Here is a 25,369-nt window from a genome sequence, read left to right as displayed (position 1 = left end):
GAAGAATTAACTCTTCATTGCCCCCCATACTGGATAGAGGATGGGTGTGAAGGCCAGGAAAACTCACTACAAAACATCTTAATCTGTTTTGCTCAGGGGAAAAAAAAAAAGTCAAGGTAATTGTCACTATAATTCAGCTCCTGCATCAGGAAAAATATAAGCCAACCTGTGGCCCCTGCATTCTTTATTTTTCCTGTACATCCAAACACACTTAGTAACCAGAGCTATGTCTACCCTATGGTTGCATACACTGGAATAAACATCAGCTCCAAAACATCTGCACACTGACCAGTGATAGAAAACACAACAGTCATAACCAGAACAGTACCAGTAGCGAGTTACTAGTTTGGAAATCTTTTGATGGAGACAGGATATGGCCAGTTTGGAACTGATCAAGCCAAATATATTGCACTGGGCCTCTACACTGGCCAAGCACAACTTCACTGTCAGCAATTATCTTCGTGCTGCAGCCCTCCCACGCTGATTTCTGTGGGTAGCTGAAAGCATCTTTGTCCCACTAGCTCCCCTGAATCAACACAGGCAATAATTTTAAAGCAAAAAGGCACTGAGTAGCAGTTCCTGGGCTGTGCTTGTGTGAGCCAGCTGCAGCCCTAATTGCATCACGTGGGAAGAGTGAGCAGGGGGTTGGAAAGCTGTGACCTCATCTTCTCTCCTACACAACCAAATCAAATTGTAGGTCTTCCACCCACTCTCACAGGCATATTCTGCTCTCAGCCCCCTTACATGATGCAACCAAAGAAAATGTCATTTACATCTTTACCTCCAAATGTGGGGAAAAAGAGTCAAATGCAGAAATAAATGCCTCTTACTCAGTATTTCTAATAATGAGACACAAAGCAGGGAGATGCATAATAGCCAAAGCCAGTGTAAGCAAGAAACCCAAAAATATTTGAGTGAGCTCTTTAAAGTTGTAACAGTCAGAAGCAAATAAAAGCAACCTTTTTACTTCTCCAGCAAATTCAGAAGGGAATTAAGTCCTTCATCACCATCCCAAGTAATGCAGGGTCAGTTCTATGGGATTCCATGGAATTGCACCACTGCAACTTAGAGAGCAAATTAAAGCTCTTTCGAATTACCAACAGATTTCACTTCAGGATCATAATTCCTCTTAGAATGCTGTCATTTTGTTTCTATAGCTACCAGTGTAATGGCTCTCCCTTACCTTCCTCTTGTTAGTGGGACTGACATATAGGTAGCTCAGCACAGTCTTCAGGCCTACTTTGTCATTTAGCTTTTCATAAGTAGTGCCATAGTCTGTTGACCTGGAGAAAAGAGGAGACAAAAAGAGTTTATGTGGTTATTAGAGCTCAGGGGAAGGGAGTGACTGTGTGCACAGATGCTCCAAGTTACAGTTTGACCATTATTATGATTAAAACACAAGACTTAAGGTTTCATTAAGGGTGGCCAGCAGAAAAGAGAAGAAAACTTGAGTCCTTAGGGGGAATGTCTGTCGCTGAATTCATTGATTGTACATATCTGGGGAGCTGTGGTGCTCCCATGCAGGTGGACTTTGGGGGTAGGCTCTGCCCTCATGTGCCAGTATGGGATTGCAAACGGTACCTGCACATAAGAGGACGCTGATATCAGCAGCACCTTTAGTACAAATTCTCTCTACAGACAAATCCAACATAAGAATCCAAATTAAACCCAACAACAACAGTTTTATTTAGGTAGGTTAATTTTTGACTTAAGATGAGGATCCAAATGTGGATCAGAATTGTAACAGCTGAACTCATGTCTGGATAAAAATGTGCCTAAACTGGCATCTTGAGTCCTCAGTCACCCCCATTCTACTTTGGGCCAGGCATTTAATTTTTCTGACTTACAGAGACAGATTCAGGCCCCTACACTGGCAAATCCCACCCAGAGGAGCAGATGATCTGGGGGTGGCATTACCCATTCGTGACTGGGGAAAAGGGCTGCTTCGTCACAGAGGGTTTTCTGTGGTGTCCTCCTCCTCATTTGTGGGCATGCTTGAAACCTCACTGCCCTGCTCGTTTCTCTACTGTTTGCATACTTTGTTTTCCTAACAAACAAGATTTTTCCTACCAGAACAACCCAACAGCCACATCAGTACAGGATCCCACACCAGAAGAGTGCTCAGCACCAGCTGACTTTAGGAGGGAGAGGTGTCAGACCCTGCCTGAAAAGCCCCCCCACCCCATGCAAACAGTGGGGAGAGCCTGGCTCCCAGCCCAACTTGGCTTCTGTCACATGGAGAGAGCAAACACAGCCCTCAGCAGATGGACAAGGAAAGGTCCTCATCAAACGCCTACCTGGACATATGTACAATTTTATTAGGATGAGAATCCATGGTCCCTGCCCTCCTCTCTAATAATGCTTTTTACTAGAGAGATGATCAGAGAACATGCAACAATTCTGTGCTTTTCCCAGTACTGATCTCCAGTAATTTGGTTTTCTAAGTTCAACAAGCTTCTAGAATTCGCAGCTTCATGGTTCTTCTTGAGACCAATCCTCTACTCCTTTTCTGTCTGGCAGAGAAATAGCCCAAGCCACTTCTGGCATCACAATGAACAGTGGTTGGAGAAACTGAGCAATGCCAGAGCCTGCATCCAGCTCTGCCGCTTTCCTTGCTGCTAGTGGAGCCTAGAGTGACACCATGGTGACACAAGAGTAACCAAAACCAGCCAGCTGGTTTCAGGCTTCCAGGCAGAAGGAAACATGAAGTCAAAAGCTTGCTTTGTTACTGATGTGACTGCAACGCATTTCCTTCAGTGCATCCTTCAAGGCTAATTTCTAAATACTTTGTAAAGTCCTTCTTTCCTTGAGTATGTTGAACCAGCCTTTCTCCTTTGAACAGTCACCAGCCAAGGTGCTTCAAGTCTCAAACAACTTCCTTTAATCTAAAAATAGAGCTAATACTAGCTCCATTTGCACTTACCACTCCGGTGTACTAATGCATAGTAGTATCACCCACTGGGCTTCACACAGGTACCCCAAAGAATATGACAATAATGTGCTGTATTTTCATAGAATTTTCCCACCCAAAGTATCTGAAGCTCTTGTCTCACTAGGTATCAATATCAAACAAAGACATAATAGCAGCTTTCCCTCTCCAGCCAATCTCGAAACTGAAGCAGCTTTATTAATGAAACTGAATAATCCAGGACAATTAATTCCAGTACATGAGGCCTCCTATAAATGCAAATTCAACAGGTCAGGAATGCTCAGGTAACAGTAAGCTCTAAGCAGAGGATAACAGAGAGAGGCGAGCAGAGGTACTTCCTTGATCTTACCCTTCCAACAGCACTGCTGCTATGAACAAGCCACTTTTGTGACTACACATGTACCAGCCACCAGGCAGTGAAAGAGATCACTGGTTTCAATCAGCATTAAAAGAGAATACAAATAACAGTTTAATATTCTGAGAGAGCTACTTTGCGTTTGTTCTCTGAGTAATTTTAAGATCTCCCAAAATGCTTTCACACTTCTGAAGATGCAGGCTGGGTGCCCTAATGACTCTTTCTCATTAAACCATTTTCACTCATTGCATTTGCCCTTTCAAAGGATAGCTAGAAAGGAAGTAGGATCATTATTTCGTTAGCTTCTCAGAGGTTTTCTTTATTATCCTGACAGTCTCCACTGGCTTCACAGAAACATCTCAAAGGATATCACAATAATATACTGTATTTCCATGACACTTTTTCTGGCCAAAAAATCTAAAGCTTTTGTCTTGTGCTAATCCATTCACACTAACAAAGTCCCAAAAGCCATACTGGGAAACACTATCTCTATTCTAGAGATGAAGAAGCTGAAAGCTTGCATAGGTAATGGATTATTTTTTCAAAAGCAGGCACCTACAATTAGGCATTTCAGCTTCTGCAATCATGTGAGGCTCAACTCTACCACCAAATTGCCTAATTAGAAAACAAGCATTTAAAAAAAAAAAGTTGTCTGCTAATTTTAGTTACCCAAGCCTGAACATTTAAAGAGATGCGACCCACAGGTGGAACAGAAAAGTTTTGAGTCAGCTTTTAATCTTAACATGAACCCTTCTCCTGTACTAATTACTTCTAATTCCAAATTAACTAGCCATACATCCTTACAGTTGCTTGGCAATACAAGCAGACTGGATACCATATTCTCTCCCATTCTTTTGGTCACAATTTGATCCCCTTCCAAGCACATCACTAAAGTAGTGGAGGGGAAGAAATGTTGCAGTTATATCACAATGACAAAAGACTCAGTGATGTAAAACACGGTTTCCATGAGTCACACCCAAAAAGCCTGCACTAACTTTGTTTAGGGGCTTTAATGACAAACTGATCCTGCCTACCTGGTTCTCCTCCAAGTTGCTCCACTGAAGCCATGCCTGGAATCTCATCATTTTGGAATGTTGTTACTGCCTTTAGTTTCAGCTGTTATTTGCATATTTCTTCTAACCACACACACGTGTATACATGAAAGTGTTTTTAACAATGCTTTCATAAAATGCTCCTCAGTACACTGCTGGCAGCACAGAAACTCTTTCAATGCAGGACTAGGAACATTACAGTGATTGCTCCCCTGCACTCAGCACTGGTGAGGCCACACCTTGAGTGCTGTGTCCAGTTCTGGGCCTCTCACTCAAGAAAGTCATTGAGGTGCTGGAGTCCAGAGAAGGGCAACGAAGCTGGTGAAGGGTCTGGAACACAAGTCCTGGGGAGGAGAGGCTGAGGGAGCTGGGGTTGTTCAGCCTGGAGAAAAGGAGACTCAGGGGTGACCTTATCACTCTCTACAAGTGCCTGAAAGGAGTGGTATAGTGAGCTGGGGATCAGCCTCTCCTCCCATATGATAGAAAAAGAGGACATGGCCTCATGCTGTGTCATGGGAAGTTCAGGCTGGACATCAGGAGGAATTTCTTCACAGAAAGGCTGATTATATATTGGAACAGACTGCCTAGAAGGATGGTGGAGCCAGCACCCCTGGAGGTGTTCTAAGAGAGCTTGGTGTCATGGTGTAGTTGGCAAGGTGGTATTGGGTCACAGATTGGACTCGTTGATCTCAAAGGTCTATTCCAACCTAATTGATTCTGTGATGTGGAATAGACTCTGGTCATATATAACAATCCTGCATAAACCCAATTCATGAGTTTTGTCCCCCATTTCTGTAATAGTATGGGTTTGTCTCTATTTCTGATGACGACCTTGAGGGTCTAGGCTGCATCAGACTTTTGCTCCTCACCAAATTCTGCATATTCCATTTTGAAAAGTAAGGTTTATAATTTAGTGCTTTATTGGTATACTGCAAGTTCTCCCATAATTATATTGTGTTTTAAACAGTGGTGGGAAAAAACCATCTGCTTGATTCCATTGCCCTCCTGTGACAGGCTAGGATGTGTTTAAACCATCACTGCAACCTCCCCCAGTCTGGCAGAGCAAGGTGCAAGGGATACAACCAGGCAAAAACCAGGTCAAAGTCAGAGCACACAAGCTAACAAAATCCATCTTGTTCCTCTGAATCTGACCCTGAACTTCTCTGTGAATCCAACAAACTGGCCTGAGCCAGCAGACTTCATATAGTGGTAAGACTTTCTCAGTCACAGAGACTTAAGTAGAGGTGTGGAGAGGCAGAAAGAATGCCATGTGAATGGCTTTTGGAGTTCTCCTCCTCTGTGACACTTTCCATGTCAGGGCTCTGTCAGACAGAGAAAGGCAGGTTTGAAGTCTCAGCTACTCAGCTATGGAGATAGGCTATAAAACCTGCATCGCTCTCTCAGGAGAAAAAGAGCTGCAAATGCTGGCACTGAATGACTGGGATGAAAAATCAACCTCTTCCACCAACCCTCCTGTCAGAGAGTTTCTCCTCTGTGCTGTGACTCGCTCTCTGTGTGGAGAAGCAGCCATCATGCTTTTGATTTTAGATTTTCAGGCATTTTCTAAGATTTTTCTAAAGCTGATGCATTCATCTCCAGCCCAGAGTCCCACTACACATACCTGCAGCCCCACACTGCAAACTGTATGGAGGCACAGCTCTGCTTCAACGAGCAGAAGAACATCCCAGCTATCTGGGCACTTCAGAGAGCAACCTGAATGTGCCAGATTAATATTTGCTTCACTTCTGATGGTGAAGTGAACACTCACTGACTGCCTGCAGCATGCTTGTCTCTCCATACGCCTCAAACAACTTGCTTTTGCTCATTGGCCAATTTTCTCCCAGTTTGGCAGAAAAGCAAAAACCCAAGAGGAGCAAAGTTTCTACAAGTTTCATGAAAATCAAGAGCCAGCAAAAGGAGAGCAATTATGAGGGCTCTGAGAAGAGCTGCAGCATAAAAGTAAATCCCATGAAACATGAGAGGAGGCACATCTCTCTGGACATCCAGCTGCAGAGAAACATTCAAACACAGCTCACATATTAATACACTGCAAAGAACCCAACTGCACAACACAGGAACTCAGGCAGCCAGTCTTCCATCACTTGTGAAACATGTCTCCTTCTTTCTCTTCCCCTTCCTCCCCTCCCTGAGATAAAGGCCCTTCTGAAGCTGTGACACACAGAAAAGACCCCTTCTGAGTCGGAGTCCAGTGAGGCAGTGACCAGAAAGATCCACTACTACCACTGCAAGGCTCTCTGGTTGACCTGGTCACACACACAGACACTTTTACTAACAAAATAAAGTAAAATTCAAAACAAACAAAAAACAACAAAAAACCCACACACAACAAAACCCACAAACAAACAAACACCCCACAAATTTAAAAAGCTCAAACAAAACAAAAACAACAGAAAAAAAAAACTAAACCAAAAACATCCAACTAGATCATGGCAAATGACCTTTTAACCCCACAGCCAGGACACCACAGGTACTGTTATCTGATAGCATCAAAAATGACATCAATGGAGGTAACAAACAAAATCTATTTCTTAGTCTGTCCCTGTCTGGAGCTGACATAAGTCTGGCTGTGGACATTTTATAACAGAAGTGTCCACAGAAGCCCTGTGGACCTAAATCTACTCACTAACCAAGGAAGTTCCAGTGTGTGTAGTCTGAATCAGCCAGTTAAGACAGAAAAACATTTGCTGAGAGAGTTTTTTTTTACCCAACCATGAGTTTAGTGACTGCAATAAATGTAAAACCAGAATATTTTACAATTACAAGCAGAAAGAACTGCCTCCCTTGTCTCCATCCTACTAAAGGAAACTAAGGGCCACAATGAAAATCTGGGGAAGTGAACAGAATTCAAGCAAGCACGTGGTGCTGCTTCCTGGTGTAATGTCCCAGCCTACAGCAATATCACAGACTTCCTAAATTGAAGATGATGCCTTTGCATGCAAGAGTCATCAGTGGGCTTTTAGTTCCATAAATCTGTCTAATCCCACAGGGAAGCTTCTGGCAACTTCTCTATCACATGGTAGTAAACACCACAGCTCTGTGCTGTATGGAGAGGCTCCCTTTTGTTTTAACTGCTACCATTTAACAAGCACAAAACCATGGAGCCCCATGCTTCCATTTGTGATTTCACTGATTGTTGTCATATTCTCCACAGATTTTTTTTTTTCCTGTCTCAAGACTCCCTGTTTATTCAGCCACTCCTTGTACAAGCTGTTCATGCCTCTGATCATTCTATGACTAGTTTTACTAGTCCAATTACATCTTTTGTCATGGATGCCTCAGGGACCAATCTTTAACAATCTTCCTGCAATAAAAACCCAGCTATCCAAGTATATCAGCATAGACCCAGAGTATTTAACACAATCCAAATAAAACCACTTTCTGCCACCATACACAAGGTTTTACATTCTCAATGCTTCTGGAACCCATCAGTTCTATGACTTTCAGTTCCATAAAGTTTCAAAAGTGTCTAAAACCAGAGATCCCACTGGGGAAAAAGATGCTCAAGCAGATCATATTTTTAGTAATGTCTCTTGAAAAAAAATCCTTTTTTTTTTACTTTTAGTTTGCATGTCATGTAAACAGTAGAATATCCACCTCAATTACTATTATGATCCCAGCACCCTCCCTCCACCCCCTTTTTTTTGATTAATGGTGATTCCCACCACCAAACATCCAAAAAACTTGAAGATGACCTTTGCTGATAAATTTCCATCTATAATGTAGAGTGGTGACTGGCAAGGAAAAATGAGCTGCCATGATGCAGTAGTCATTGTGATTCACAGTTCAAAATGAAGGTGAGAAGAGATAACTAGGAACATTGGCTTCCTCTTTATTTTTCTCCCTTTATTGTTGGACTAATCTCTTTATTTTTTTACAGGAAAGATATCCTCTTTTGTTTATTCCATATGAGCCTTTGGGAGGACACTGGATGTCTCCAAGGTTTACCAAAAGGATACAGAATATTCCACCTCCGGATTTATGGCAAATAAAACACAGGAGTTGCAAATATCAGTCACATTTCTAGTGACTGATTGCTCATCAGCATTTCATTTGATCACCAACACACAGGGCAGGGGGGCTGTTCACACCAGTCATTTCCTGGCAGAGATGACTACTCAGATGGGCATGAACAGTCTGTGGAGATCCAGATTTTGTGTATTAACCCTACAGGGATGGTAGGGACTAACTTGAAAGCCATATGTTTGCATGGTGCTTGCCCCTGTCCTGTAGGAACACAGTGATGGTTTAGATATGCCCAGCAATCACTGAACTCCCAGATCATGACACAGGGTGCCTAACTAGCATTGACCATCAGAAAACAGGGTGTCCTTCCCCAGTCCCTGCTCTTCTCTGCACCTTACCTTCAGATACACCATTTCTGTGGAAAAGTAGAAGTAGTTTCAGATCGAAAATATTTTGTAGAACCAACTGAAGAAGCAAGACCCTCTTTTGAAACACGAAGAGGGAGGGCAAGGGGATTGCAGAAAATAGGTATAATGGCAGAAAACGTGAGGGATGCTTGGCAAAGCAGAACCAGATCAACCAAAAAAACCACCTTGAGCACCAGAGTGGCATTTCCTGCTCTGGGACATTTAGAGGCACTATACCTCAGCCACTGTGTGACACAGATTTGGCTAAAGGCAGCTCTGAAGCTGCCTCAACATTTTGCATCTACCAAAGAATGGCAAACTCTGCTCTGAAGCAGAAAAAAACCCAGCCAAGCTGATGGATCCTAACACCTGATGGTAGGCTAGAGCCTGTACTATAAAAGCCCATAGTAAAGAATCCTTTCAGAGAACCTGGGAACCTGATCAGAGCAAGCAGGCTGCAGGTGTAGTGGTTACTCAGCCTTATTTTATACTCTGCTGCTGAATAATAAGCCCAGAATAAGCAGGCACAAAAGCAACAAAGGTTGGTGCCTCCTACTGTGAAACTGAAGTAACTCTACTCCTCCATTTGTAAGATTCCATCTTCTTTTTACCATGGCCATTTATTTAATCTTAAATTTAGCCACCAACAAACTAGCTATATCTAGCTCACAATCCTGTCCACATTTTCTTTTTGTACCTATAGACAAAAACTGTAAACTAAGAGGATGCTTTATTCACCCTAAGATAGATGAGGATATATTGCTCTCTTCAAGTGTCTTCCACCCTTCAGAGTAAAAAGAGACCAGAGCAACCAATGCACAACTAGCACAAAGCAAAGTGTGTCCACCATAAATGGGTTAGAAAATTGCATGCACTGAGCTGGCAGTACAAATGACAGGGAAGGACCTCAGCCATCCTGACTGAGATCAAAAGTTCACAATTTATTATAATGTTCTAGTGCTCTACATTTTAAATGTTATTATTCTATACCTGTATGAGAATTACTACTATAAGCAGGTGCCCAATGGTATCAGGACTCCACTGTGACTTACACAATTTATCACATTACAAAATGAAGAGAGCAGAGATAAGCAGAGAATCATGATATGGATTTCCCAACAGTTGCTGGCAGCATAAAGAATATAAACAGAGACCTGATAAAATGTGAAATGGCTTCTCCTCAAAAGGTGGGATAAGCTCTTCCCTTCATTGCATGCTTGTCCTGTTATACCCCTGATGAACTGGCAATCCTTCTGTGGCCAGGAAAGCTGATGCTTGCTGGTAGAAATGGTACCTCACAGAACCTCATCAAATGAGATGCAGACACACCCCAAGATGGAGTTCAGCCACCTTGACTCAGGGGCAGCCTGGAGCTTAGAGAGTCTGGCTTTCCAAGGGCCTCTGCTTTTCCTGCTCTGGTTGTTTCACTACTGTAAAGTCTATGTAATAGCCTTACTTCTTTACAGCTCTGAAGAACTACACTTCATCATTACTCATTTTCCATTCATACTGTCTATAAGATCTGACATATTTATCATGTTCTTGATTCTGATGTATTCTAATTTTCCAAAGAGGTGTTTTATGCATCCCTGATAAGGCAGCATATTGATTTGATTCCAAGCACTTGACTGACTCAGCAAAGATGGCCTTATCAACACATATTCAAGAAATTTGGTCTAGAGGACACTTTAATAGCCTCAAAGATAAAAGACAGCTTTGATGACAAAGCCTCGTTAATTAATCAGATATTAATTAGATAATTAATTAGAAACAAGGCCCTTCCCAGGCCCTTTTCTACTTTTATTACTATAGCTAAAAATGCTTCTCTAACGATTCTCTGAAGTAGCTAATCATTTTAATTTGCATTATTTTATAGCAAAAGGGGGTGCTTTGAATGTAGGATTTTGTGAAGCAGTTCTAGAAATTCCATTTAACAGCTACACTATTCTGTGCATATTTAAACTGGAACTTCCCTTAAATGTGTCTTGAAGAAAATGTCAAGGGGAGACTATGGAACTGCCCCCTCTCTCAGCTCTCTATTTTTGTGGTAGATATGGATTACAAAAAAATTCCTTCCAACCACTCAGAGAATAAGCACACTCTGGGTTATACAAACTACCCTGAGAGAAGCTCACCATACCCTTCTTAAAGAGGGGCACAGGTGACTCAAATCTCAGTTTCCCATCTGGGGATGCACACGTGTGTCCACTCATGCCTCCTGGGAAGGTGATTTACCAAAACTTGCTTCTGACACTGTCTGCCTGTTTTGGCATCAGTGGCAGGCAGTACTGTGGGGACATTTAGATGAACCTGAGTCATCTCTAAAATAACACAAGGCATGTTAATTTTTTCAAACCATCAGCAAATCTTTGCAAAACTGATGTAATTAAAAAAGAGGACAGTGATAAAGATAGTTTAGGCCAGTTCCTTAGACACAGATATTAAAAATTGCAGACAATTCCAAAACCAACTTTTACAGTCAGCCTGCAGCTCCTTCCAGTCCCTACCTCAGCTGACCCCTCTCCCACAAGCCTTATGTCTACCCCTACTTGTGACCCACAAAGGCTACTGTCCCCAGCAGCACACCCACACAATCTGAACATAAATACCACAGAATCCTGCCTGACCTCAGGCAAGGCTCCTCAGCACTCAGTTTCACATTAACTGAGCTTCCTGGGGAAAAACTGAAACTTACTGTTCCCAAAAATAAAAAATCTGAAGCTCATGAGATGCAGCCACCTGAGACAGCTGGGGACTGGCAATGAAAGAACCTTCTAGACTTAGGAACACATCTTTACCTCCAGTCCCAACATGACTGAGAGCCCCTACGTGCAACTTTTCCAGTACTAACAAGACAGCACCAGATCCCCAATTAGTTAAAATCAATATGGCCCTATCATGTACAAGTGAATGATTCACATTGGCAGATTTACACAATTTTACACAATAAAGGCCAGGACCCAGTATATCTGTGTATATCTATAAACATAAAGACTCATAACAACATTACCAAGAGGATGTAATGCATTTTGCAAGCATTTCACAATTTTGCTTTTGTGAGGATTCTGCATTTCTGAAAATCCTCAAAGTTTAAACTTGAGTATATAAGACAAAGCAACAGTGCAAATTTAGTTTTCTAAAGAAGAAAACAGAATTTGGAGCCGTAAAAGAACACAAGTCTCAGGCTAATATTACTCTTAACAGGTATTTTGTGGTGTTCATATTCCCAGCAAAATAGAGTCCGGCACAAGTTGTCTTTCAATATGAGAAATAAATATATAAAATATAAAATCAGCACATTCCTGAATCCTTCAAAGCTTATCCATTCCAATTACCATTGAAATATCCATGACAGGGTCTGCAAACCCTCCCATCCTTTTGGAATAACATTTTTGAGCATCGCATAGCAGAGACATCATAATTCACCAGACAGAAGGAGCTTCCAGGCCAGATTATGCAGCTGACAATGCTCTTCTGTAGGCTGCACCACTTGCTCTGCAGGGTGACCTGGTTATACAACTGGCTCCCCAGGCAAGAAGCTAGGGTTGTTCTGAATGCTCCCAAATGACTCTGGCCATTCTCATCCAGACAGTTATATGACATTATATTCTCTCCTAGTTCCTAAGAGTGAAGAATTTTGGGTGAGAAATACAGGGACAGGGATATAAGTGCAAAAGTGAAAGACAGCTGTCACTCAGCTTCTTGGTTTATGCAATAGTCAGATCAGCAGGTGCATTACACCTCTCCTAAATCCAGTGCTACACTGCAGGTAAGTATTTCACAGAAGCACTGGCTGAGTATGAGTTTTATTCATTCGCTGAGCATGAGCATTAACAGCCTTGACTCCAGCTACTGTGTTTTCAAAATGCAGACACTGGGGTCTATGCATCAATACAGACTCTCCAAAAAGGCGAGCTTGCAGTTTACATCAAGTTTAATAAATTTCTGTGATCCATAGGGCAGGGGTCCCCCTCTTCCCCACCAAACATTTGCCAGTTGTGGGCAGCTCAGAAAGCACACAGCTGATCACTCCCACTCTAGCAATGCCCTAAGACCATCACTGCCTAATATCTTTCAAACCACCATACAGGCATAACTTCACCCCAGAAAAGCCTCCTTTTCCTGTCATCTTTTGCACTTAGCCCACAGAAGCTCATCTAACACAAAACACTTTGCCTTTGGGAGAATAAACCTGTTGGAATCTTTTCAGACAGAAGATCAATACAGTGGGAGCAGCTTGAAAAGTCAATCAGCAAGTCCCCCAGGTGATAGCTGAGTGATTATCTTTTTAACAAAGGAATAGCAAACAGAGCACAAGAAAATGCACATCCCCTTCAAACCCACGAGGGAGGGTATCTGAGGCTGAGACACAAGGACAGAAAAGGGAGACCAGTCATCTCTCCAGTTTGACAGGTTGACTCAAGAAATAGTGAGAAAGATCCAACTTAAAATTGCTCAAACTGAGAATTGGCTCCAGTACTACATTGCAGATATTTCCTTTAAGTGTTTGAAGAAGGAATAATTTGTTTAGAACCTGAAACACAAGGATAAATATCCCTGTGCCCTTAGTCCTAAGTAGTGTGCTAAGAACATTTTTATCCATAAAGGCTTGACTTTTATCTAAATAAATTTTATGAAGGGCTAAGTACCCTGCATATTATCAGTGCAAATGAAAGCAGAAAGCTGTCCATGATCCAAGTCCTTTTCCTAAACACACCATGGCTTTACTTTATGTCTTTGGATTTAATCATAGAAAGGCTCAAACACAAACAATCAACGTGCAGTCTCCAAGGTTCACTGAAGAAATAATTCTGTTGTAGTAAAGGTATTGAAAGCTATCTTGGGAGACCTGCAGGGTTCCTACTTTTCCACAGGCTTCCTATGTGGTTTTCACAAAGGAGGGCACATTTTGCTGCTGTTCCAACCACCTAGGTTGGAGTATGGCACCTCCCAAAGGTTCATATAGAGGAAGACATTTCAAACTGTAAACTGAGATCCACACTTTCCTGTCCATGGCAGATGGATTGGGCTGTGTGAGGTCCTGTGCCCTGTGCCATGACAGAGCTCAGAATCCATCCATGTAGTTGTCTACCCAACCATTCAAGTCTATGACTGTATATTTTGGGCCTTTAGCCATGCTTTCCACTTGAACCTGGGTTCCAGTCTAACTCAGGGTATCAGCCTTGTGATCAGCCAACTGTTGTTCGTGTTACTGACAGCACTGTCCACGGACCTACACCTAAAAACCAAAAAAATTAGATCCAAATTCAAAAAACTGTGAAGCATATCTTTAATTGTGCTCTAACCCAGCAGGATTAGAACCCCTGGAAGGTTTCAAAGCAGGGGCACTTAAGTTCTTCCAGTGATGTTATTTAGACCAGGAAAGAAATGGCTTTTTTTTCTTCATTCTACTCAACCTGGTACTTCAAAAGCCAATGACAAAATGAAGCATGATATTACACTCCTGGAAGGTACCATTAAGTCCCCCACGGATAATGTCAGCATAAAGGGTTGCCCGTCTTTTAGCAGGTAAATTGCAATAGCCTGTGATTAATTAGGAAATAGTGGCAACTCATCATTGACCATTTCCTTATCCCTTTTAGCTGTCTTACCAGAAGGCACGTGGTTTAACATCAGCTTTAACATTCTGGAAATGAATCTTCCTGCAGGCTGAATAGGAATGCTCTGATAATAAACCCCCTGCAGTAAACAGGGGTCTGATCAACCACCTGGCACAGAGGCAGCTCTGCAGACTTGTCTGTGCACTCCTCTGCAGGTTTTACTCTGAGGACAGTGGAGAAAATGAAATATGGGTACAAAAGAGGGAGATTCACATGTTGCCATGATTTCTAGCATGAGCATTTGGTCATAGCTGATAGGTCAGTTAGCAGCGCATGGACACCCCGAGCATAAGAACATGCAGGAAAAGTGGTTCATCTCTGCAGTTTATTCCACAGAATCACAGCAGTGATGAGTGCCTTGTGGCTCAGAATGGATGAATTTTCTTCCCCCACCTTTGTCCCTTTAAAGGGTTCCTGTAAGGGCATCTGAACAAGAAACCTGCTGGATTCACAGCACTGCCTTGGGTATGCTGCAGATTGCTCATGTTCTAACATTAGGCTCTCAGCTATTATATGTCCAAAAGCAACTACTCATCCCATCCAAAACTGGAAGCCTCAACAGAGTACAGTGTGTTCCTCAGAACATCCTGCATCATCCACTTTTAAATGAGCACCACAGTGAACCTGCATCACTCAGGCAGTTGAAAATAGAAACTGGTGAGAGGATCTCCCACTACAGGAAATCTACTAATCTTAACCAAGTTTCCCTCAGTTCATTTCCCCCCATCCCTCCCTCTCCCAATTCCTCTTTTAACCCCTCTACTGTGTGCCCATATTAACCACAGTCCATGCAGACAAAAAAACCTTCCCCCAGAGTCCATTTTAGACACAAATATTTATTTGTCCTTGACTCAGATACAAGAGAATAGGTCTGTGTTAACGAGCTTCAATCATGGATCAATAAAGTTCATACTGAGCTTTAAGTGCAGTGATTACCAAAAGAGAACACAGAAAGAGATATAACACCGTGTACATATGCATCATGTACTATTACACAGCTGCTAAGCTTTAAAACAATGTGTTTGTAATAATCAAAGTGGTGTGGTGAAATAGCAGCTGTCTTTTCAAGCCAACTGTAACAGCACATTGGGAGTGCTTTCTAAAGGGGATATTTCTTTGTCCACACTTTACACAACTGATGGGGAAAACAGAGAAAATGAATAATAATGGGGTTTTGCTACAAGTCATTATTTTGCAAAGATTGCACTATAATAGTTCTATTACACAAAGTTTTTCATGAATTATTTTCCCTTCCTCATGGATGAGGGCAAACTATAAACTTGGGTTTCTTTAACCCCCACTTTCTCTCTGTCTCTTTTTATTTTTTTTACATCTCATTCTGTCACCACTTATCAGTGTCCCCACAGCAAAAAAAAGGGGAAAATATTAAATGCATTTCCAGGAATTCTATCTCATCCTTAACGACACCATCAATAATTGCTGTCACAAGCTAATATCATAGTTGCAACCTTACAAGGAAGATAAAGAGGCAGGGTTTTTCACACCGAGGTTTCTAGACAGGCTCTAAATGGGATTTTGTTGCATGCTTTGAAATGCCTCCTGGATAGCTCAGCGGGAACTGAAAACAGGTTGAATCCAGACAAGCGAGTACTAAACCTGGGGTTGTTCCATGAACATCCCAGAATGATGATGGATCCAGAAAGCAGGATATAAATAAATACAGAAATGCAGCAAATGTTGTGCTTACAGCAAGGCTTACACCTTTGGACACCAGGATACCCTCAGGCAGATGCTTCTTCATGCATGAAACAGATTCCAGTGATGCCCATTCAGCAGTACCCAGATGTCCTTTGGTCCCTGCGCCACAGTGCAGGTAAAACCTTGTCATCACAATAGGCACACCATCAAGAGAATTTATTACCCAAGATGCTTTAAAAAAATAAAAAATGGAATGCTTCCTAGTTGAAACCTCTGGCTGGTGAGCTGAGCAATGTCCCTTCACATGTGGGCAGCCTGGGGGCCTTGACACAATGTGCACCCCATGCAGACCTGCCTCACACCAGTAATCTGCAGAGGAGCAGTTTCCTGAGGACTTCTTGAGAACATGCTGAAGGGCAGACACTGGCACATCAAACCAAGAACAGGCCAGTTGAGTTATTCCCTACACTCTAAGTGCATCCAAGCATGTCCCTCAGACTTGAGCAGAGAGGGAGACAGGATTATGACTGTCAGACTGAACTTCAGCTGAGAGGTAGCAACTCCAAAGCTCAGATATTTGGAGTCACTATGACTTCTCGGGTGACTGAATTATTAATTCCCAAATACATTTTAGTATACTAATCAACAGAAAACAGAGAAGAGGGGAAAATCACCATTAATTCTGCACATTGGAATCTCCATGTGATTAATGCTTAGTATGGCATGCTTGCACTTCTTGTTGCAAACCCTGAGGAAACTCCCATCAAGAGCTTTGCCAGACAGTATTTCATTTCTTTTTCAGCATTCAAGACATTCCCTCTGCTTCTTCTTACTGCTGGCCAGCAAACACAGTTCAGACCTTCCCTCCTGAACAGTTTAGTGATGCAGATCCTCTCCCCAACTTGGTTTAAAACCTCACCCTGCTTTTGTTTACTCTATGCCATCAGCCAAATACACCATTCAGTAAGAAGAGCCCAAAAAAGAGTCATTAGTTATAGACTGTAGTGCTTCAGTATCATAAACACACTGTCAGACATAAGTCTCTGAATCTAGCAGAGGGAAACTGGAGTTTAAACTTTTTCTTTCCATGAACCACAATAATTTGGTTTACCTTTTGAAAAAAGGTTAGAAAACTAAAGAAAAAGGCAGAGTTAAGGTGACAGCCAAGTCTAGACCATGGATCCCCTCAGTTCCATGTACTAAACCCAAGAGCACAGTTTCAGCAGAGTTGATTATTCTGGAGCTGTTCAGACCCCACCACATGACAGACTGGTCCAAGTTCATGCCATTGCAGTCAGCTCCAAGAGTCAGAGCCTCTAGGCAAGAGCACCATCTCAGAAACAAGGAGTGATTTACTCCAGACTGAGAGCTGTAAATTTTTTTTCCAATGTCAGTGTCTCACTCTAAGCAGGACAGAAAAAGCAGATCTTCTCATTCCAACATGAAAAGAAGTGGAAAGGTACAGTACGATAATTTCAGCATAAATAATTGCTTTGTGCCTACTCAAGGTAAGATCTTCTGCTCTGCATTACCTTCCCCAGACCAGTGTATATGCAATGCAAATCAACTTTTGAGCAGCATTTGTACTACAATAATAGCTTGGAAGAACTTGTTTAATATCAGAAGACTTATTGGAGCAGATGAATGGCTCTGACATGATATCCATGGGATAGAAATTCAATTAAAAACTGCAAGTGGCACAGAAGTGCTAGTTATTGTTCAACATGTACCTTGGGACCTTTGTTGAAATACAGCTATTAGCTGTACTGGTTGAGAAATTCTGGGATTTTTTAATGGCAATCTGTTAGCTTATAGAAAGTTAAATTAATAAAAACACAGAATCACTCTCATGTTACAAGAACAGAGCAAAGCCAAGGACTAGTTGCATATTTTATAATTATGGATTAAGTGCATTATGCCAAGGAAATTAGAGATGTCACAAATATAATAAAAATGAAAGATTGTCTGGCTCTAGTGCTGATGACATGCTGGTTTGACAAGGCATGCTGATTTGCCAGTCCTTACCTCCCCAGGATGTTAATAATTATTCCTAATCCTAGCATCTACATTCATGAAGTGTTCATCCCTCAGTGGAGATAGACTTGCATGACAAAGTTACCCCCCTGCCTGTTAGCAGCATCCCAAACTCATCTTCTGTCTTGTGGAGTTTGTTTTGGCCTAAAAGAACAAGAATAAAAAGGATGGAATGTCGTCCTTTGTTTGTTGTTTAAGTTAGATGGAGGGCAGACCTCAGTGAGAAATAACTCCCTAAACCCATCCAACTTTTGCCAAGTCACAAAGATGGGATAGGCAGGATGAAAGTTTGGTTTCCTGACATCATTTCTTACAGTGGACAGACAGCTAAACCCATGTTCTCAAATATGTATCTATCTTGCCTCTCCTGAGCACAAAACGTGAATTCTTAATCTCCCTTTTCATTCCTTTTGTAGGAACATTGTTGTTGCTTATGTATGAGGAAGAACAATTATGAATTCCTTTCTGCAAATGGAATATCAATCCTTGTAAGAATATCCTTTCATGGATGGCAAAGTTTACTGTCACAATTCTATTTTTCCCACCAAGAGCTAGATGCATCATGCCACTCAAAATTACCACCACCTTAACGCTCATCTGCAATAATATGTGACAGCTGCCATTTTTTTAAACCCCTAATGGAAATAGGGAACTCAAACTAGTCACTTGGATCTGTCTGGTTTAACAAAACTAGTTCAGGGAACACCTGTCTTAGACTGAACACATGCTAGTTACTGGCAACAGACATGAGCAGAGTGCAAAGGGAAGTAGTAAATGGTGTGGGTACTCAGCAAGCAGCTCTTCTTCCTCCAGAGAACTAAGGGCTTATTCTGGTATACCAGACTGTTTTTTCATGCAGAGTTGAGGATTTTAGCAACCAGCCTTTGAACAGAGATTTCAGTTTCTCCCAAGAGCTGTTTATAGTCTGTGCTGTGTGAACACAATGGCCTTTGCTCAAGGGAATGACCTACCAGAGGATGCCATGTGTCCCTGGTACAAGAACTCTGCAAGTCTAGTGCCACATAAACACTGCACAGGTCAGGAGGTAGGGAGTTGGGGAAAATGAAAAGCTCCCTGCTCCCTGTCCTTGCACATAGCTCTGCAGATGGATTGTGCTGAGTGGGGAAGAATAAGCAGTTTACCAGACAGGTTTTCAAAGAGAGATCTCTGGAGGCACCAGAAATATTTGAGACAATCCACTGCAAAGGGCTACAACATGCTGAGTTTGAGGGTATATATTAAAACATCAGGGCAATACAAAGATCTTCCACATGGGGTTTTGTCAGCAGCCATAAAACCAGCCATGAGCATTTCCTTCTTTTTTGTTTTTCCTCAGTATTAAGAGTTATTACCTCTGGCTGGAGACACACACTAGGATCATGAAAACATCATGTCAACTCCTCTGCTTCAGTTTCCCACTAAACAGAAATGGAGAGATGAGCATGGGGATATCCAGTTCATCTTTGCAGAAAGCATTGTCTGAGTTTATTTTCATAAACAAAATGGCCAGTGTGACCAGCAAGATCAAATAAGCATAGAAAAAGAAAATAAAGCCACAAAACAACCACTTTGCTAGGTTACATTCAGATCTGTTAGACACAGGTACTTAGCTGGGGGATCAAAACTTCCATTTCAAAAGCATAAAAAGAGCTATTTGACCATCTGCTGCCCAAGGTTGCCAGGACATTGGTCTATACATAAGCCACAAAGAGAAATCATCACACTTCCACTGCAGGTGAGTAACAGTGGTGTCATCAGTGTGGCAGAAGCGCCTCACACTTCCACTGCAGCTCCAGGACCAGCCACAGCAGGAAGGTCTGCACAAGCTGCCTGGGCATCCTCACTGTGCAGAGTATCAGTGTGAACACAAACAAGCCAGCAGCCTGTTTGTCATCATCAACCACCACCAACAACCCTCCATTGCTACCATGTCAGCTTGGCAGCCTCCTAACAAAGAAAAAGAGAAATCCTTCCCTCGCTCCTGCCACATGCTCACCTCACTTTCAATCCCCAAACATTGATAGAAAGGATTAAAGTGAGTGCTGCTTAAAATAAAATGGATATAGGATTCAAAACCAATTACCAAAGCATAATCTTGCTCAGATGGGCATGCTAAGAATAATTACTATCCATAAGATGAATGCTTGTTGGAGACACATTACAGGAGACTGCATAATTAAATATAGCAACTGATCCTCATTTATCTACCGAGCAATTCACATTTAAAAGCTCACCTGCATGCATTTGGGCAAAAACCACTTGGGAGTTTTCATGGCAGTTGGAAGTTCAGGGAAAAGCAAAAACAGGAAAATAAAACAGCAGGAAAAGTAATCAGCTTGTCACCAGAAAAAAATACAGAGGGAACAGTAAAATTCTGCTCTGGGCATTATTTGCCCTTTAAAATAATAACCTTTGAGAGAAGTGAAAACATCTTTGATGTCAACTTACACTTGGTCAAAAAAAAAGATTGTTTCCAGATGCAGAAGCAAAAGAGGGCACACTGCCAGGTGGGGCTTTCTCAAGATGCTCTCTGCAGGGTCTGTAGACTGGAGAAAAGCAACAAAGGCAACCAGTCACCACATTCCAACAGTTCCCACATGGCACCAACCTTCCCCTGTCCACTCAGCCAAGGGACAAGTGACAAGTGACCCTCATGATGTGCCAGGCACCATAAAGCCCTACCAGCCACAGCTCCTGAAGCATGGCACCAAGCTCTTCCCCTGACATGTGTCACCCAAAGCTAATTATGCCCCAGCTCTTCTCTCCATGGGAAACTTTATTTATACAAATAATATTATTAGTTGAACAGGACAAATATCTACTTCATCCCATAAATAAAATATTCATCTAACTTCTTCTTTAGTGGAAAAAAAAAAGCAAAAAAAAAGCTTTACAATTTGGAAGCCAGATGAATTTCTGTGGGTAATATTGCCTGTGCAGAAAAAGAGGAATGTATAAAAGGAAAGATTTTCAAAGACACCTACCTAATACAGATGTCCAATTAAACTTAATGAGAGTTGATCTTCAGCTTAAGTATGCAGCATTGACGACCTAATCAAAACACTAAATTTTCCTACATCTATCTTCTGAAACATCTTCCTTCTTAAAATCCATTCCACTTTGTCCCTGAGAGATTAATTTTCTCAGCAGCACCTTCCCTAGAACCCTCTGATCTTACATGTGAACCCCCAGCCAACCAAACAACGTGAGCAATAAACACTGAACACTAAACATGCAAAAAGTTTTTACTGCTGACAACCAGTAAAAGAAGCAGAGGCTGTCCTTTGAAAACTGTCAATAATCAAGGAAGTGTGACAGCATTGAATTCCTGCAAATAGCTGAAAAATAGGGTTTTTATGCATCCAGCCTGAGGTTTGGATAGAGAGGTGAGGCTCTGGGGGTTGCGTACAACAAATGCTTTTGATAAATCCAAGATTAACTTCATATAGAAAAAAATACAGGTACAGACAAGCTTGGTCCTTAAGATTCCTATGTCATTTATACTAATAATTCAACAGTTTCCATTTCCACAATATCGTAATGCAATGACTTACATATTCCTCAAGTGAATGAGCATGACCACCTCCTCATTGCCAACATGAAAAATACAGAAACTTTAGTTTCATTCCTGAACTTTGCTCCCACCTCAAGAGTTTCATCATTCTATACCAACTCTAAGAGTCCAGAGATGAGGCATTCAGACACCATTTCCAGTGAACTTGCTTTGACCTTGCATAACCAGTGCAAATAGATGTGCACTGAAATGCAAAGCTTTCCATGCTAAAAGTAGATCTTCAGCTTATGGGAAATCCCCAAATTTCCCTCGTGGAGGACTTTGAAAGGATCTGTAAAGATTTCTGAGCTGCTGCACCCAAAAGAAGAATTGACCTTTCAATTCAACCGCAAGGCTGGAGAACAGTCACAAGGTCTTAAAAATTCAAACATGGCTCAAGTCTGTTAACAAAACATTGATGCCGTGAAAGAAGGAAAAGAAAAAAAAAATATTTGCAATATTAGTTTTTGGCAGAAAGAAAAGCATCAGCACAATTTAATAAACACTCCATCAGACTCATTTCTTTCCTACATGAGCTCTGGTTAAATGACATTGTGTGAAAAACAGTCTACATTTTGTCTGCAAAATGCATTTGAAACCATCTCTACCCTATGACACGTTTCTTCTTCTAGACTATTGGTACTTCAACACAAAGAAATCCAAAACCATTGAAAGCAAGCTTCTGTTTAATAAAAATCACCATCACCCTGACTGTTGTAGAACCAATGGCTCTTAAGGAAGAAACAATTAAAACGCTTTCTTCCTAAAATCCATCTATATATAGCACTGGGAAAACTATACTTACACAAATCTGAGTGAGATCTTAGCTATGTGTGTTAGGGATCTCCAATGAATCCAGCAGATCTATTCTCAATTAAAAAAACAGTTCTTAATCATATTGTGAAATGAATAACAAGAATTTGGGCAAAATTCATAGAGTAAATAGAATTAAATGTTCCATGGAGAAGTCTACTCTTTGTGGGTGAGATTAAAATAATTAGACAAGCAATTTGGCAAAGAAAGGATGGAGAGCTATTAGTAATCATCAGAATGTGAAAGGTCTAGAAGCTTGATCCAATTCGTGTTGGATTCAGACAGGAAAAAAATAATCCTATTTACCCTTTCAAAATGGATGCAAAAAATTGAAACTAAAAAACCAAAATATTAGGCCAAATGTCACTAAAATCCTGTAACTTGCAGAATCATCAGTAGTGCCTGTTGGAGATGCTTCATCAAAATGTCTAGATGGACTAAGAAATTGAAACATCTCTGCCTTTTCAGATAGAAAATCCAACTTTTGGGACAGCTCTGGCACTTAAAATATGGAACTGGCTGCCAAACAAAGTGAAAGAAATGTCACTGCTTAAACACAACAAAATGCAATTGGTCATGCTAGACCTGTGCAGCAGAAAGAGAGCACAAACGTGCAGGGAAGAGATTGTTCTCTGCAGAGCAATTTGTCAAGCTGGTCTCTCATTTGGGCCCTCCCTCTGCAGGCAGTACCAGAGACACCAGTCCCAGAATTCTCTGCCACACCACAGCAATCAGCCACAAACACCCCAGCCCCACTGTGTTATTTCATCAAAGACAATGGAAGTGAGGGACATCTCACAATTTCCTTCATAAAAAAGGGGACTCTAATGGAAAAACATCATGTTTACAGAATGTAAACAGAGATTTCATAGCACCAAGTCTTCATTTTTATCACATCAGATAGCTCTTTCTTTCTAAAGAGAACTCTGAGGAAAGATAACTAAAGGTTGTTAAGCCCTGCTGCAGCTTTGGATTTATGATGGAAAACCATTTATTTTCCTAAACTACTTGCAACAAATGTTGCTAGGCAGAAAAAGCCAATAGAAACACTTGTAAATGGTCTATTGAGAGGCAGAAAAGTAGAAGGTGACAAATGCTGAAATGACCAGATGAGGTTTTAATTTTAAAACACTATAAACAACATAACAAGTATTTAATGGCAGGGAATCAAAGACAGCTTTTTCTCCTTAATGCAGGGGATCTGCAATCTAATACAAACAGAAACTGTGCTTCATTTTGTGCAGTGAGCATCTTTCCACTGCACCTGAAAATACATGAGAGAAGTAAATACTACAGTTGCAAGGCTAAAAAAACTATAGTCCAGGCTAGGAAGATAAACTAAAACCCATTAAAAAAAAAAAAAAAAAAAAAAGCTATTTTCAGGTAACTAATAACATGAAGAAACACAAGCCAGTTGTTCCAAAATGTGGAGCCATTTTTTTGTGCCAGAACAGTCAGACTAGCTAAGATCATATCTTTAGAAAATACTGTATCAGTTCCTGCAGTAGAAAAGCTGCATGCTTTGTCTGTACTCTCCTGATCTTATAGCCACAGCAAATAAAATCCAACATTATTCTGCTGTTCACCACCTCCTATTTCAGAAGAACAAAGACATAGGAATTATGATTTTTTTTTTCTTTTGAGCCAAGAGAAACTTTTGCAGGGGAAACAATCAAGAAGGAGCTGAACACCTCACCCAGTTTTCATGCTGCCCTTATTCCAGCCAAGGCACACAGAACCTTCATCTGCAGAGGTCTCCTGATTGCACCTGCATACCAAGCTGGCGATGAGGAGCTGGGGCCACCGAGCACTATTTGCTGTTTGATAACAGCTCCCAGGTGATGCAACACCTGATGAAGGCTGCACCCAGGCTGCAGAGGCACCCACAAGAGCACAGGAGCCAGCAGATACCAGAGCTGGAATGGATCCAACATTGCATCCAACAAAGGGATGCACCTCTGCTGGTGGGTCAGCCTCATCCCCTCTGTCCAGCTTTGGGGCTGGCTGCATCCAAGATGCTTCCAACATGGAATCTTAATAATCTGTCTTACAGCAGCACCAAGCTAAGTAATGTTCTGCTTTCCTTCAAGCACCAGCTATATCCAAGATCAATGGAGAACAGTCTCTGTCTGCTCCCTCCAGGGATACACTGATGAGCCATGAAACCTTTGGCAGAGTTGAAAAGGAAGAATGCCTTCTCAATCCTCAGTCTCAAGAAGAAAAATTCCCTTTTTCAAGGGTCTTTTAAAGATTAAAAAAAAGTCATCCACATGAATGAACCAGTGCTTTATTTCATCCCCCTGAATTTTTTTGCCCTCAACTCTTTTTGCAAATAATTATAATGCCATGAAAGGAAAAGTGAGGAACAAAGAGCTCCAATTCCTGGGTTTCATCATCCAGGAATCATGACTGCAATTTGAAATGTCATAGGTGCTGAGGCTCTCAGATTTATAGCAAATCAGCCTGTCTTTCAGCATCACTGAATTTGGCCAACTCAGCCCAGAGTCCATTTGCTGCAGCATCAAAAATGAAATGCAGTTCTAGCAGCAATGCAAATCAGATCACATAATTGACAGACTATAAGTATTAGTAAAGACTGAGTGTGTTCCCAGCCAAGAAGCAATACTTCAAACTACACTGGGGACTCAATGTAGAAATTATTGAGTAAGATTCTCTGGACTGCACTATACAATTAGATTATTACCATTACTTCTTCTCTGTGCTTTAAATCTATGAATCTGAGGATGTGCACTTCTACAAAGAGCACCTTTCCGAGAATTCTCTTCCCACATATTATGAATGGAACATGAGAAATCTGAGGACATTGGATTTGTTTCCATTTGTCAAGAGAAGCATCTCCCAAACAGGAATGATGAGAGTAGAAAAACCTGCTGCATTATGAAAAACAACTGGTCTTTAAACAGGATGTGAGTACCTGCTTGGGGAAGTAGAGGGCCTCTCT

The 25,369-nt window shown here is 41.5% G+C and overlaps 1 protein-coding gene across 1 annotated transcript in view; it reads right to left on the bottom strand.

Moving 5' to 3' along the window:
- Nucleotides 1-25,369, bottom strand: part of SORCS3 (sortilin related VPS10 domain containing receptor 3) — a 180,275-nt gene that overhangs the window by 137,362 nt on the left and 17,544 nt on the right. Inside the window, exon 3 of the mRNA XM_059852291.1 lies at nt 1,184-1,283. Within this exon, the coding sequence (XP_059708274.1) occupies nt 1,184-1,283 (100 nt within the window). The remainder of the gene's footprint in view (nt 1-1,183; nt 1,284-25,369) is intronic.

Source organism: Haemorhous mexicanus, chromosome 7 (assembly GCF_027477595.1).
Source record: "Haemorhous mexicanus isolate bHaeMex1 chromosome 7, bHaeMex1.pri, whole genome shotgun sequence".
Lineage (NCBI taxonomy): Eukaryota > Metazoa > Chordata > Aves > Passeriformes > Fringillidae > Haemorhous > Haemorhous mexicanus.
Note: the sequence above shows the minus strand (reverse complement) of the source record. Positions and strands in the feature narration are given on the sequence as shown.